This window comes from Varroa jacobsoni, unplaced genomic scaffold, assembly GCF_002532875.2.
Source record: "Varroa jacobsoni isolate VJ856 unplaced genomic scaffold, vjacob_1.0 scaffold_1263, whole genome shotgun sequence".
Lineage (NCBI taxonomy): Eukaryota > Metazoa > Arthropoda > Arachnida > Mesostigmata > Varroidae > Varroa > Varroa jacobsoni.
The window spans coordinates 378,168-394,841 of NW_019214165.1; the positions used below are offsets into that span (position 1 = coordinate 378,168).

Below are 16,674 nucleotides of genomic sequence, written 5' to 3' on the forward strand. Positions count from 1 at the left end.
GGTAGGATGAATGCCACAGGTCAGTCAACGGTCGGAGAATTTTTGCCACTGAACGCTTCGTGAAGCCGGGGCGGTGGAGCTTTTGTGATGACCACACAGAAGTCGAAGGCAGCTTGCTTTAAACGTAGAAATCAGGGTATGATGCACTTTCGGTGCGCTATAATTTATCAAGTGACCGAAAAAAAACTTGCTAACGACGACAGTCTCCACGGTTTATACAGGCAAGCATGTCATGATAAAGTAGTTTGATCAAAATAATTGTCGTATCTGCTGTGATGCATACGTATTGGGTTTTTTCAATTTCTACTAAATAGGTCCTAGTATTATAAGATCAGTATTGTTATTATTTTTCCCAACAGACTCATATCCGATACCACGATTTTGCTATTGTGGGCAAACGCATACTTGATTATAGCTAAATAATACCATAGATTGAAAATGGATTCGACAAATACACAGGCTGTGATAGTAAATTGCATTTGCTTACTCCGAGAAACTTACCTAAAGGCGTTTTCGTGGACTTCGTAAAAGCGGCGGATATATTGCACTTAGCGATCGCGTACAAGTCGGCCATCTTTCAGGGAAAAATCCAAATACTTTAAATACAGTTCGGAGCGGAATAAAACGAAACGTTGTATTTTCACCGGGCGTTACACACCGCGTGTACAACATTAGCAAAGGACTATAAAAGGATATTTCAGTGATGGTTTTTGTTGATGGTACGTAAGTGATACAACAGAACGTACGCCTAGAAATGTGAAGGACGACTACATTTCCATTCAAAACAGTTGCAGATAATAAATGTATTACTTTCTTCGAACTCTTCACTTAAATCCTCGAACGCATCATTCCTAGCTCAGGTTGGAAGTCACAAGGTGATTTCCAAGGTGACAAAACATCAAACTGATAAGTCAATGCTATGTTTTTTGTGATCCATAGAACTAAAGTCCTAACTAGACTGTATCTGATCTATGGATATTCGGAATCATATTAACTTAAAATTATATTACCTGTTTTTTTCTACTTGATGCTAATAGCAACTTTTTTTCCAGTAAGTCACAGTCAAAGTTGGTTTTCGTCTTCTATGGCAATTCAGCTTTGATTTTTTCTGGAAAAATATTTCGTTAAAATCAGTCTACTTTTTGTTTAAACTTCGACAGCTGCTAATGAATTTACTGAGGCTTTAGGCAGTGACGACCCGGCTCAATTTTGAAATTGAAAATTAATTGGAATTAAGAGTTTGTGGGCAGTGGCTCAGCGGAACCAACCGTTGGGGCTAAGCCCCTCCTCATTCGGCCCACATAAGGTAGGCCCTGTCCTGGTGACTTTCGGTCGTACGTAAAACAAAATAGAAAGGAATTGAGTCTTTAGACGCACGTTTGGTCCAGAACTACTATAGAGCGACCCACTTCTTGGCAGACCCCTAGAAAGTTCCCAAGTTTTTTTCATCGTCTTATACTAGAACGACCCTTAAGACTTTCCCAAATCGTGTTCATCTTTTGGAGCTTCATTCGCAAAGTGCCCCACCCAGTTTCTCTGTACGTTGCCACAGTGTTAGCTGAACAAATGCCCTATAAAGGTCATTTTAAATATCTATGTTTACAATATTTAAACGCATTACCAAAAATTGAAATGAAACATTCGAAGATAGAATCTTCAAGGATTCGTTTCGTCTACATTATCGACTGTGAACTGGTGGTCTGTCATAGCCAACGTTATTTAATACCTGTCCGCCGTACCCATAGAGGGCGAACTATGTTAAGAAGAGTAAAGAACTATAAGCTTGTAATTCGTGGTTAATTTAGGCTTGAACATATAATAAGGCAAAATTCACCGTTTCCGAAATCCTAGTTGGGATGGAGTAAGTTTCATTCTTAAATTTTAGTAAAAGCCGGTACAGAAATGTTCCACTGCAAATACTATATATATATATATATTATATAACATAAATAAGTATACTAAAGTGTGAAGTTTTATATAATCGTTTTGAAAGTTTCTAACTAACCTTAGGACCTTGTTTGTAACTATGCCAAATACACAATATATGCATTGCTTTATCAACTAGCTGCTCTTGGAGCAACATAATTTCCAGATGTAGAGCTTAACAGATATCTGTTATGACACGCACAATGGTATTCCGATACTAAGTTATGTCAGGCTTTATATTAGATCACATTCTGTACTAAAAAGATCAACGACATGCCAAATATAGAGATACGTATCTCGTATGGTAGTTGTTTATTTAAAAATTAAAATAAATATTTCTATATTCTACAATTTATTCGGGTATCTAATTTATTACATGAGAGCAGCGCGGATACTATTCCGTTAGATATATCCTTCCTTTAGAGCAATAGAAACTTCGTGCTAACCCTAAAGTTAGCTTCAATCCATTTAATAAAAAAAAGACTTGTCGCACGCGTATCTGGCAGCATAATTCTGAGTTCTAAAAATTCCAGGTGTATAAAACATTATATTTAATGAACACGATTGCAACCTAATGAAAATAGTAACAGAAATATGCCGTTTTAAACCCTACTGCAAATGCTGATTGTCATTTCGGCTTTCAAATTATGGGACTTCTCCCCTCAGCAGTTACTTAATCCACCACTGAACACCACTTTTCAGGTAACTAACGGAGCTTTTGGTCGAGATTTAACGAAGTTTCTTAGAAAGGAAGTTCAGGAGGCGATCGCGGTCATCCGGGCCCTCCACAGACAATTTGAACCTAACGCAAAAAAGTGGTCGGCCGTTGGTCGAGGCTTTCAAGATGACTTGATAATCGCCGGAAGTTAGCCATGACGGAAGGACGTCCGGAACATCGTACGCCTTATTATCTGTTCGATAGATACCCTGTAAGCGGACAACAGAGAACAACTACTTAGAAGCCGTTTGAGAATATGTGAATCTAAGGCTCTAAATCCTGATAGGCTGTATTGTGGGCCTACTGGTCATCAAAACGTGCCTTTTTTAAGGTGACCAACTAGTATCTAGTAATGAAGTCACTGAAATTTGTATAACATAAAGGTGTTAAAGAGTGTTGCTTATCTGATGGGACGGCTTAAAACATGGCCTATCTCATCTAAGCCGAAAATTGCCGAGATTGCCCAGAATGACATAGCAAGAACGTATGTTCTAATGTAATATCATTACGAAATCTAAATAGATTAGGGGCAACAGGGGGAACGTTAAAGATGTTAGGTCATTAGATAGTCGATGTAACCTTTTTAATCGGGCACCCGCAAGGCAGGCCGAGTAGCTCGTAGAATACAGGACACTTGATGGTTGAGTCGCAGATGTTCTCGTACACACATGAGCCGTATTGAGCGACGCAGGGGAGGTCCATCCAAAAATAGACCATACGACGTCGCATGCGGACGTGGACCTATCGAAAGAGAGGAATAAAAGGAGAATGGCGTGTACAGAAGTGAATCGGGTTAAAGAGACTTGCTCGAAAGATGGTTAAAGACAGATTTAGTCTGAATGTGAGAACGTCAACTTAATCAGCTCGACTTTCGGATTTTTTCTTTTAAGAAGTAAAACGTCGTGAAATAAAACAATAGGAAAGAGAGAATTTTTCAAGATGCCATTTGGTTCAAACAATCTATAAAATCTGCGCAGATGGGATCATTTAAGCATATACGATTGCTTTGTTTGTAGATGTACATTTGGCAAACTCTAAGTTATACAAGCTCACGATGTTCACCTTGGATCCATAGTGTACGACTTATATGCTCTTTTCTATGTGTTCATCGATGTTCGCAGAGACCTATTCAGGGCAAAATGACTTCACGAATCTCGTCTGAAGCAAAGCTTGTTGCCAGATCGAGTTCTGTTTGTCATCTGAAAGTCACGTAGCAGCTTGAATAGAGTTTTCCATGTAGTGACGCTATAGCTTACATTTTAATATATATTACCTTAAAGTTACTTGGATCAAGGCCGTCAGCGGGTCTGTGTGATAGTTATGGTCCAGTTGAATGAATTCAATGTGTGGAGGTCGTCGCATCAAGTCTCTCTCTCTCTCTCTCTCTCTCTATCTCTCTCTCACTCTTGGGCTGCTAACCATGCCCAAACGAATGGGTCTCCAGGGTCGTTTACGGGTGGTTCGGGAGTAACTGTGTTATATTACGCGTTATTAACAGTGAGCCGCTGTGGCTGAACTCGATAACCACAGAACGTTACTTGTGCCCTAACTTCAATAAAATTTAGGTAAGTATAGTTTGAGTATTTTTTAATTGTTTGCTTGAGTTTCAATGCTACATTTGCTGGCAAGTTAAGTTTTTGCAGTTGTACCATAAAAGTGTGTAGTTGTACTTCAATCTTCATCTTAATCAGACGAGCGCCGTGAGTATATACATAGAGGTCTGACAGCCTCATTTGAGGGAGCATATAAGCGGATCAAACATAGTTGCTACCATTTTCAAGGTCTCCGCACATAAATTTCTTATGTCGTATTTTTGGATACAATATTTGAAACTTTTATACAACACTAAACTATGCATTTTTTAGTTAGTCAATTTGTTTTCGCATTTTTGGCTCATATGACCATGGCTGCTATTACTCCAAATAGCCACTGAAAAAATTGCTCTTTCTATGCAATAACAAGACCCAACCCCAATGAATTTGCCAGCTGTGTCTATGTACGGTTCTATCTTTAAAAAGATGCTTTTTTTTTACATAATTTTTTGGCCATTACTTACAGCTTAAGCAATACTGATGCTTTACTTAGTTAAAATCTTGAAGATTTTTTAAATAAAGCTGAAATGTTTGTAATATTGAAAAGCTTAGAAACTTTGGGAATGCTCCATAGCCTCGAAAAATCTGTGCTGTATTGATACTGCCAGGGGGCTAAACAATAAATAGTTTTTGTTAATTAAAAAAGGAGAATTGAAAATAAATACACTGGGAAAATATTTAAATTTCAATTACAACTCATATAACTGAACGTGGACAGGGCTGCAGAGAACACAGAAGGCTTTGTGATCAATATATTCCGGAGCAGCTGTGATCGGACGTGGCGAAAAACTCAAACAAATACTGATATGGAAAAGAATAAATAAACACTTTCGGCTTGAAATAAAGAGATCCGTTAGGTGGGTCAAGATTTTGGCTTCCTTTCTAAAGAAGGTCAAAGCTAGTGTCAAAACCCGGTACCGTTTAGCACTAATCAGATACAATATGGAGTAGATCTATATTTTAGCGAACCGATTATTATACAGTTAGCCTTCTAAAAGCGTTCAAACTAATCAACAGCGATAAATCAACTTTCGAATTTTACGATCGGTACTGCCATTAAGAATTGCTTTATACGGCTAGCTTTTAGCACAAAACGCACTATGTCTACGTCCGATCTTAAATCCGGATCGTGAACTACGTCTAAAACATCAAATGTTTTCATACTTTATTGGGCTATAAAAAATAAGAAAAACCTGCATAGGCATTGGAGCTTCTTTATTAGATCGAAGCATTAATTGCATACGTATAATGGAAAACCTAAAATTTTCGTTTAAAAACGGAGCACCTGAAGCACACAGGGCTCGTAAACTGATTGGAGCCTGTTTCTTACAGAAATGAAAACAATATAAATTTCTATGGCCACATCCGGTTGCCTAAGTTACGTGCTTACCGTTATAGGCTCTGTAATATCCTCGAGAACGTTAATGTCCGAAGTGATACGTATTCTTCCGGGGAAAATGAGGGGATCAGGCTGAACTCGTAGGTTTGAGTACTTCACCTGCTTTCATAATAGAATCCGTTGCATTGCCGTTAGTTATCAATCAATTTGTCAAACATCGGTGAAGCATGAGTGAAATAGGAGTGCCTTTTTGTGGATAACCATTCTCCAGCTGAAAGCAACCTTTATATCAGACAGACTTATAAAAAAAATTATACTTGTTCTATTTTTTCTTTAAAGTAACATAGTCATGACGTGATCGGCGAAGTACATTTGGGTTGAAACCAGGGAAATCTTTATATGACGTGTCATAGAATTAGGTAGAAATACTACTATTCAAGAAACATAACAATAGATAAAAACGAATTTATTAGGCCGTTTGTACAGAAAGTTTTACTTTGGCCTATGATCGATTTTTTCGCAACCAGTCTTACCCAGCGTTTGCTGCGAATTTCTCTAAATATTTTGATCGATTATCAGAGGTATCAAAATGATTCAGAAAAAAAAATGTATATATATATATATATATTGTCAGTGACATCAAATAGCTGCGCCGTGAATTATATCTAAATACTTTCCGGTTTTATCCGCACGTTTTTATTATGCGACAAGAGTATGGAGTGATCACGTATTGATATCTACTCTATTACCAGCTTGTGAAACCACATAAATGTCTCTCGGCTCATACTTGCGCGGGGACCTTGTTAATTTTTTGCCGTATTTCGGCAAAAAATCAACAGGGTCCGATGCAAGATATCAACTGCGATATATTTGCCACCTACGCAAATAGTTTGCACCCTTCCATCAGATAGTTAAGCGATCAATATAATACGGTCACTACAATTTCCAGTTCCACATAGTTTAAAGCTTTAATTATATGCTTCGTCGCGTCGTATAGTATATGTCGTTGGCGGTGCTAGATATCCTGGGGCAGTAATAAAAAAAAAAAAAGAGTTTTTTGAAACTTCAAATAGTATTTTTACTTTGAGTCAACTAGGGGTATGTTTTCATTAATTACTCGAGCATCAGTAATTCGAATCCGATGACAGATCAAGCTTCTCAGCCTATAAAAAGGGTATTGATGAACCGGCCAAGTACAAGCAAGGTATCATATATTATGACTCGTACCTTTAAGAAATGATGCTGAACGCGGAATGAGGTGCGACGGGCGAACTAAGAAAATTCACTGGGCTTACGTTGTGTGTTAAAAACGTTTGGAACATTTGATCAGTGTCAAAAACGTACTGTAATAAGCTTTACACGATCATGTTAAATAGTTTTATTGTGAAATTCGTGAGTGTAGATTTTCCCGTTCACTAACCGGCGAATAAGGCACTACGAATTGATTACTCACAATGGCGTTCCGTTCATAGGGGCAGCTGGTCACGTGATAACTACGAATGTAGTCGTCGTCCTCTTCGTCAAAGACCCACTTCTGAAAGAATGCAGGACAGCTTTAGCACGCACACACAAGCGTCTATCATTTGAAATGAAGGAAACGCTTTGATAGGCAAAACGACCGGAATTATCCAGAACAACTGCTAGACACAATAAATAGCACTATTAATATTATTTATCTAGGATTCATAAAAAATTTCCTTTGCAGCATTCAGATCTGTGTTTTCGGTCAGAGGATTCTTCCTGTAATAGGCAATATTACAGCTATTGCCGTGCATTTTGTTTGTGGGAATAGCAGGAGACTTCTGCATCCGAAAAGCGCTCTATGAATAGGCTGTGCTCGTCATAGCCTCCGACAGCAGAAAAAACCTTGTCAGGAGGGACAGTACGAAGTTACATTGATATTCTTACAGGCGACCTTGCCATCCTGCGACAGGAACCTGACTAAAACAGTAAACTGTCGCGCATGTGACCGGCTAGCCGGCTACAGACGCCGTCGATCTTAATCAGCTATGACAGGCGGTGATAATTATTTTTTGATGAAAAAATGTAGCATTTTTACCACGGCTGTATGCTTTCTAGTACTCCGCGTGAAACATCATGATTATCAATTTGCTTAGGCGATTGCAAATCTGTAAGACACAGTAAAAGCATACCATATGCCTCAGTACCACCACGTTGTTAATGATCAGTTGAATCTTCAGTTCACCCAATAGACCAGCCTGCTTCGGATCAACGTGCGCAGATTTGTAAGGGCACGTGTGGCAAAAATGCCAACGCTTACAACTCAGCACATGATTAGGGTGACTGTCACCTGTTATAGCAAAGCCTTTCATGGTAACATTTGTTTAATATGCAATTGGACGTCTATCTTATTTGTCCTTATTGTAAATAGCTTATAGAAAGGTTTGGTCACAGTACCCGGCTGAGGCAGGAACCACAATGTTTATCTAATTTCTGGGAGACCAGGGTTGCGCTGATTTTCAGTAACTGGCAAGTAACACGTTATGCTGACCTAGGTTCTTTGTAACTTTAAAAATGCTAACTTCAAACGGGTATGGACTTACATTTGGATTGTCTTCTTCATTGTTTATATATCGACTGGGAACTTGCGGCATCGAGATGAGATCCATGTACCTGTCAAGGGTAACGTTTGCTAGAGTACGATAGAATTCTTGGTATTCCGGCACCGCTGGACTGGCCTTTTGTAAAACGTTGCCTTTTTTTGGGCCGGCATAAATGCGTGTCGCCACGAGAGCCAAAATAACGGCAACAACACAATATGCACGACTCCCAGACATATCTCCAGGAGTGACCTACAGTTGGCCAATGTGCGCGATCTTTAGTCCATAAGGACTTTCTTAAACACAGCTCTATACACAGCAGCGTCGTGTGGCCAACGGAAGGCCAATAAGAGACACTTAGGCACCTATACGGAGATTGTGTTTCGTTTTTTTTTTTTCTCTGTATTTGCTATTTTAGGACAACTGGCCGTTGACTGTCCAGCTTCCCCAATTGTAAACACTGTCTTAACGCGCTATTGAAGTGCTATACGTTCCAATTTGCTTTGCTTTGCTTTGGTAATAGCTAGCGTATTCGCGCCGTTGCATAGCACTGCGTCCAGCAAAAAAAAGATGTCAGGTGCTACGACTGCGGCCAGCGGCCAGTCAACCATTAGACCGCAGCGGCGGTGGTGGCGGCGGCGGCGGCGGCGGTGATGGAAACCGCTGCAGGCTGGATATGGAAGTGCGGGATGCCTCGTGGATCATTTCCTGCCTCGTCGTTCTTTCGTATTCTTCTACTGCTCCCTCTTCATCACACACAGGACATGGATGCGTACGTGTGTGTGTTTGTGTCGACGTAATCGGTGCGATTGGTTTCGTCGTTTCGTCGGAGAGGGTAGACAATCCGGCGTCCGCTAAGCACTTCCCGCCCAAATTTTCGTCGGCCGTCATCATTTCAGTACAAATGCGCCAGCAGGCATCTATCTGTTATAGCATGCTGCGGCTATGGGCGCATTCGCCGAAGAACACGTTGAAGCTATGAGGAGGAATATGGGCAAAGGCAACTTCCACACACAACTCCCAACACAAACAATCACCAAACGGACGTTTATCGCCTTCTGTTTGGATGCGCTCTAATAAACATATGATGTATTTAGAAAAAAAAGCCATAAGTCAGTGATACCGTTAAATTTTTTTGTAGGACCTATATGGCTTCAGATTGAAGTTGTTGAGCGATATTTAATTTAAAGCGCCGAAGCAATGCACTTTTTTTTATCTAAATAGTATATGCTAGATCTTTTATATACATGAGTATATATCCAGTAAGAGTATGCCAATGTACACAGTTTTTGTGGCTTTTTGTTGATGGCGCTAACGATGTTCAAATATGAATATTATTAATTTGAAGATCTCACTCGATTGCGAAGGTTTGGCCACAGCTGAAAACAAGGTGATTGTTAGACGCGTTCGTTCGCAATATTCAAACAGCACTTGCACCGTGACAACGTGACATAAATATTTCCTATTTGAGCCATAATAGAAAATGAATGAACCTCTTTAGGCTAAACATGTTTGAGGTCGTAGGGATTGTGCGATCATTTTAGCAAAGAAAAATGCAGTCTTTTCTTTTTATTTGTTTACTTCCTTATGTTTTATGTTTACTTCCTTATGTTTTTACGTGCAGGCACTCTGGCGTGCACGGATCTGACTCGACAGAAACCTGTACTGCAATAACATGTTTAATATTACCTGAAATACGATGCTGCAGTGTCAATTATTTGACACTTCAATCCACCACACGACCAGTAGATTACACCAGAAGACTGCCGACCGCTTCGTGTCCTCTCGTCCTTCAGTAGGCCGTACAGTAAGTTCGTAGTCGTTTGTTATGCCCATATTCATCAGAGCAAGTCTTGTGAGTTAACCCGACTACCGAAAACATCTAGCGTTCAATTGCTAGCCTATAATATGCGTTCTTAAAAGGGAAAGGTTGAACACCCATCACCTAGCTATTGTTTCACTTACGAGACCAAAGTGTCACCTACTGATTTTTCCATACGTTCGGATCTTGTTTCGCGCCTGGGTCTCGCTTTTTTCTTGGAGCTATACATTGACTCATACAGTGAAATCTTTCAATGCTCATCTAAAGGGTTCAACTGACTTAAATAGTCATTTCTATTGTTCTAAACAGCTATTATTACCATAAATCCACCGTTGTATCTAACTGTGACGAGGTCTGACCACTGTGTTGTTGGGTATAGCGCTTAAGGAGGCGAATGACTCAAAACTGTGACTTATTAGAACCACTGTCCGTTATGTTAATACCGTCATTTTTATTATGTCGTCATCATTATTTGTCTAGTATTTAAGCGGAATGTGGCCGCAGCTTATTGTCGATCGACTGCGGGAAATCCTATTTGGATTGGGAGGTCCTATTTGGATCCTGCTAGGCCTACTACTTATGAGCAGCTTTCGTTCTGTGCAAAGGTTTTCAGTGAAAAGAAAAACACCAATTGAATTGTATCAATCGAATACATGCGTTGTTCAATGTACCGGATGCAGCACCTTCTACTCTATTTACGTGGAGGGTAACAACTGGCGATGAAAAGATACAGTCGGATGGAAAAACTAAAATATTTAATTTAATTTCATAGTCAATACCGATTGAAATTGTTATTAGCTATACATTGAACTATGGACGTACAAACAACGTCGTGATGGGAACTGAGAATAACTAGAGCTTGTCATTGCTAGCGAAACCGATACTAATTATAATTATATAGTAACAATGCTTAATAATAGTGTCACTGTTAAACGTGTTTGACACGTTTCCCGCGATAGCGCTTTACTGCTACGTAAATATTTCGTATAATGACGTTGCCCGCCAGGCGGCAATATCGATATACATAAAAATGCCCCATCAACGTACATTGTGAACCACAACGATTGCTTCGGATGTACAGGCAACGCTAATTAAAATTTGTCTTTGCCAGTAGCAGTCCAACCCTCTAGATGGCCAGACATTAGCCTGCGCAAAACACGCTGAAAAGACATCGTTCAACATGGGTCATAATACGCAACACTTGCCGCAGCTTACCTTTGTTCAGGAAGCCAATATTAGCGATAAATCAGACAACCATTAAAGAAAAACGCGCTCATCGTAATAAACGGCTGGTTCAATTAAGAAAAGTACATAGCATTGGCGAAACCTGTCTCAGAATTGGAATTTTTCTATATCATCATCTTTTTCATGAAAAACAAAACAAAAATACTCGGCCACAAATAGTAATAGCTACAGTAAAATCTTAAAATACGTTATGATGCAAGAGCGGGAGAATAGTTCAATAAGTAGCTACTTGAAATACTTTCTTCAACAAAACAACAACTTCTCAGTGTTCGCGTGAAGTTACTTCTATTTTAGATCAAAAACAAGAATAGTCATCAAAATAACAATAAAAATGTATAGATGCACACTAAACTATGTTACGATGTAAAGCCACTTGTAAAATTCTGCCCGATCGATGCGTCGGCGCAGATCATCAATATAATAGGAAAACTGCAAAGTTGCTTATTGCATAAATAATTTTGTACTGATAATGCTAGTTCTGGAAAAAAGTAATAAATTCGAACGGTGACGGTGAATAAATTTCGAGCCCCCCACTCGAAATGAATCTCTATAGGATAACAAAAGTTTAGGATCAACATAAAATATGGTGATTGTTTCGCCCACATGAGCCTACCCCATTCTGCCCATTTCCGCTGTCAAATAATGGCCATGATATCGTCGATAGAATCGTCATCTACGGTATAACTGTTCGTGCATGCACTTTTTTACTACCAGCAGGAATTTTTTTATTTATTTAGCAGTTGCCAGTTGAGCAAGATAGGCCAACGCATTCTGGCAAGAAAAAAAATTCCGACATAGAGTTTGCGGACGCGTTGGAGTAGGTCTTTGCCTTCATATTACTTAGCCTACCTGATATAAAAAAGGCCCATCCTGGCAGCATAAGTGTTTATTATTCATTCAAGGAACATAAAGCAGTACCCGCTAGAGGGGAAACGAATCGTCCTATGCAACCTTTGGAGAGGTTTAAGCAGTTCAGGTACAATACTCGCATGCTAAGGCCATGCGTGCTACAAAGCAAATGACGTCGTTTGTGTATACTTCAGCTACGAAGTACTAAACCCGTAGGGAGCGGATTTACAGAATATAAACATTCATAGCAATAGGTAAACTATTCCCGGGTGCGAGGTGCGAAGCTCAGACACGAATGAATTTATATAGAGTGATTCTCGCCAGGTCAAGTTCGTGATTTACCTCAGTCACAAGGACAACGCTCGTCAATATCAACTTCCACACCGGCGAACTACTTTTACGTACTCAAATGGCTAAACAAGCGTAAGTCATAGCATCGTAGCAAGCTAAATCGTCGTCTCTGCCAGAAAGATGCAACTAGAAAGGAATATATGACATCATCTAGATTATAACTACTGAGTTAGCAAGCTACAAAAGAAGTTAGCTAAACTTGTCTTCTCGCAACAAAGCCGCTTTTCTGCTCCAACAATAGAGTAATAGGCCCGAATACTGTTTGTTAAAAAAAATCATACGAACCGCTAGAATAATCCCCAGAGAAAGTCCAGCAAGAAAGGCCTTTAGAGGCCTCTACGCTAGTTGACCTAATTACGCATGAACTTCCGAACTTTAGAACTTTTCTCTAAGAAATAAATCCTCCATCACTTCTTCCCTTTATTAGCTAAGCCCACAGTTCTCGAGGTAAACAAAGGTAGTCGACGAATAATTTTGGCAAAACTTTTTTTCTTACCAGTATTAGCAGATTTTTTCAAGACCGGTTTTGCACATTCACTTAAGGCAAATTATTTACAAATTCGAGGCCATCTCCAGTAAAAGGTGACCATTTGCTGTGACAAGTGACTATCTTTCATGCTCTGCTTTGAATTACACGCACCCTCCTACAGTACAACAACGGAAGAATGTATTCGAGATTGTTAATAATGATCGTTATGGCAATTCATTGAGATCGAATCTGTGAGACGATCTCAATTAGTGTGTAATTTCAATGTGAGCAATCAATGGCCGCCACGAGCGTCCCTTTCAGTGCGTGTTTCTAGCATTCTAGCGAACTTTTCATTCGCTAGGGAGCGAGAGTTGGAGACAGACAGCTACCGCATCTACACACGCTTTTTGTGGTCCAAGGGATATACTATTTCCTTATGAATATGCTTCTTCAGGCGAATTTCTGTTGCCCTATGCTACCGTCGAACATAAGTACGTAGTTACTTTTCGTTTTGACCAGTGAGAATTAATATCGTCTAACAATAACGGGTAACAACTGAGAGACCGATACGCGTAACAGCGACTAATATATGCGAAAGGTACACAGGCTTCTCGTATTTGCTTCAATAACAGGAAGCTGTACATTCGAAAAGTAGGAAAAGGGAACCTTTGTTTTTTGTAGATTCAATTGCTATTAAAATATGAACTCATCGGTTACGATGCCACTCGTGTCGACAAGTGTCGTCCATAATGCGGACGACATTTTTCGTTAACGAAGGTAAAATTAAAACGATTGATCGAGATATTCAGCGCGGCTAGAGAGGCAAGTCACGAAACTGCTACAGTACGGAACAGTATGTGCACAGTCGAATATGCTCAACACGACGTTGTCGGCCGATCGAGAAGCTATACATTTTCCAAGCAAGAAAGCTGTCTTCACCCCTACGGGATACCGTTGGTTCGATAGTTAGAAATCTCATACTATTACAAGGATCGTTCATTCCGATCGCCGATCCCATATTGGGTCAGCTTTGTCGGGCAGCGACTTTTTTCATCACATCATCGTTTTTGATGAAGCATTCAATCGCTTATAAATAACTGTCGCCAGGGGGTAAAGAAGAAATATATTTCTGGGTGAGAACAAACATTTTCTTACGTATAACTGAAGTAAAGCAGTCAATACACGAAGAACGGCGTTTGCATGTAGGCGTTGTGGTATCATACCCCTGTGCACAGCTGCTTTGCACGACTATTATGTAGCAGCTGAGCTAATACTTAAATATCATAACTTCTATTCTTAATGGACTTACAGCGCCATTCATGGTTGAGCATTCCGGCAGGCAGAACCGCGCAGGCTGTCCTGGGCCTTCTATTCTTGCTATGAATTTTCACGCTGACCTAGACTATCAAGGCAGACCTTAATTAAGGAATATTCAATGACAGTTTGCTGGGTAGCAGCAGCTCAGGAATTTGGTTGATACTTTTTCGTCTTCTTTCGACCGCTTTCCTGTCACGTTGAATGGAATCGGTAGACGTCACAAAGCGCGACTCAATTCATGGACAAACAATGATGACTGTTTCCATGACGCGTTCGTGTAGTTAGTTTATAGCCAACCGTTCGACACTCAGCCCGAATTATTCGAAGTTCGTTCGGTTCAAAATTCGACTTTGTCAAAGGCTCCATTGGGGACGGAGAGAGACAGCTAGGTGTCCTGCATAGAACCACCTTCTACGGGCCGACGCGTTGACTGGCGCATGACTGGTAGGCGATTTAATATCCTCCAGTTATAGAAACGACGAATTGTTCGAGTTCTCTCTTTTTCTTTCACTGTTTCGTTCCATGACGATATCATGGTTCAATTCTGCAGTAACGACAGTGTGTTCGTCCGGCGTCGTTTCGTCCTGTAGACATCATGGGGAAACTGCGGCTTAAAAAGGTACGTCACTTCGATAAAACAAAGAAAAATTACTTCTCCTATTGACAATACCAAAAAAGGTCCTAGAGTCAGCAAAACATGCATTGTAAACCTTGGAAGCGCAATGAACGATTATACTACCGCTAAAAATTATATATGAATTATGTAGATCCACTCCTAAAGAAAATGAGAATATCTATCTTGCCTATGGCATACGGGGTTAGTTTTTCCAGGCACTTTTTTCACAATATATATTCAGCCATTAAACCTTTTTATTAAAACAAAGTGTAAAATACTATTACAATCCATGCGAGCGCGCACTGTGAAATACGCGCGCAGACGCGTCATGGCCACACGACGTCCGAACGTATGTTCTTTCGGACTTTGTGTTACTCTCGTCTCATTATCGACTCAGTTTATCTTACCATCTTACGTTAGAGGTTTCCATAAAAACGTTTTGTGAATGTGCAGATTCTTCACTTCGACCATTTACGTAGTCGTTACGTGCTATTTGATTACGTACAAGTGACGCACATTGCGGAACTGTTGAGTGCTCAACTTATCTGCGAGGAGTTATTCGAAGGATAAAAGCTTATCTTCCTTCTAATTTCAATTGTTTCAGGCACACAGGTTTCTATCAATAACGACGGCCGTCAAGAAAACCACTACAATGGGACGGCAAACATTATTATAATTGTACGTAAATTCAGTTTTGTCGTATCATGAATTATACGATGAAGCTATGCGATGAGTTATAGCTGGCTGGGGGGCAATGGAAATTTATTTAGCTTAACTAAAAGCGATGCGCTTCTAGGACCGAAGGAGTACTATAGCGCATCCACAAGCTTGAGTACCTTAGACTCATAAATAAGTGTTATTATTTTTATTTTATAACCTATCTTTACCATTGCAATCCTGCGAATATCATTCAAAATTCGAAGAATAACGAACGTCTTTTCACGTTGCTAAATGCAGAAAATACGGTGGGGATTATAAAATAGTGCTTTGAACTTTCGAATCACCCCTTCTAATGGCATGGCACGATGTAACGCAGTGGTTTTTTTTATGCCCACTCGTTGCCACTATAGAACAGAGATGACCTTCGAAGATTTGATATCTCGAGTATGATTCCTCGTGACACCGTCTCGTTATGGTATAGCATCACGATTGATGAACTCAATCTAGAAGACTGTGAGGCCATTCGATCTCAAAACAATAAATCATTCAAGTGATTACTTACTTAAGCACCACAGACTTACTTTACGATTGTCGTGAATGTTTATCTAATTTTCCAATATATTACTGTTACAGCACGGGAGTACTTCACAATTGCTCCGTAATTCTGCTTTACCAATCGATTAACTAACTGGTCGACTGCCAGCGATTGATTAAATAGAAGCACCTCCTTTTCCTTAATAAACGCATGGACAAACTAAAAAATCCCAGAGACTTATTTGAAAGCTCTTCACAGATGTCTATAAATTATGAGAATAAATAACCACTATTTTAACATCAATTATTTAACCCCATGTGTTCATTGCACTATTAGTGAATCAACAATACTTTACTACCTATACATCCATTGTTGTACGGGAAGCTACATGGATACTCTACACTTAACCTCTTCATTTACACAGTGGACTAGTCGCGCTCAGGCTCTTTCGTTAATCGGGCGGTCGGTCGGTCGGTCAGTCCATTCCGTTCAGCTTATTCGTTATCAAGACACATTGAGGACAAGCGTCGCTCTCAAAGCAACGACCCCTCCTTTGTCTCTGGCTGAAATTTACGACAACGATGACTTCTAGTTGGTGCAATCATGGAACATATGCCATGGCTTGTAATCTCTACACGTATTAGTCGTATGTATTAAGAGTTTTGTCTGTTCTT

The 16,674-nt window shown here is 39.8% G+C and overlaps 1 protein-coding gene and 1 long non-coding RNA gene across 12 annotated transcripts in view; one reads left to right on the plus strand and one right to left on the minus strand.

Moving 5' to 3' along the window:
* LOC111268164 (uncharacterized) overlaps positions 1 to 16,311 on the plus strand; it is a 46,598-nt gene extending 30,287 nt beyond the window's left edge. For 2 of the 8 annotated variants that reach the window (XR_015314104.1, XR_015314105.1), the window contains 3 exons: positions 12,377 to 12,475; positions 15,410 to 15,483; positions 16,099 to 16,311. This is a non-coding gene — a long non-coding RNA (uncharacterized LOC111268164). Of the gene's footprint in view, positions 1 to 2,763; positions 2,856 to 3,380; positions 4,210 to 9,760; positions 9,944 to 12,376; positions 12,476 to 14,183; positions 14,809 to 15,409; positions 15,484 to 16,098 lie in introns of those variants that run through there. The other 6 variants (XR_015314106.1, XR_015314107.1, XR_015314108.1 and 3 more) reach the window with 6 other exon arrangements.
* Positions 2,208 to 8,732, minus strand: LOC111268162 (ganglioside GM2 activator). Of its 4 annotated transcripts, none has more exons than XM_022846946.2 (5): positions 8,140 to 8,732; positions 7,029 to 7,109; positions 5,627 to 5,737; positions 3,224 to 3,385; positions 2,208 to 2,853 (listed from the first exon to the last, which is right to left on the minus strand). In XM_022846946.2, exons 1-5 carry the CDS (start codon positions 8,371 to 8,373, stop codon positions 2,656 to 2,658), a joined length of 786 nt encoding a protein of 261 aa, XP_022702681.1. In that variant the 5' UTR covers positions 8,374 to 8,732; the 3' UTR covers positions 2,208 to 2,655. The 4 variants fall into 4 exon arrangements, with proteins under 4 accessions (XP_022702681.1, XP_022702683.1, XP_086827706.1 ...); XM_022846948.2 differs by having other exon boundaries at positions 7,029 to 7,106; positions 8,140 to 8,731; XM_086971580.1 differs by having other exon boundaries at positions 5,627 to 5,734; positions 7,029 to 7,106; positions 8,140 to 8,727.
* Positions 16,312 to 16,674: the final 363 nt, after the last annotated feature.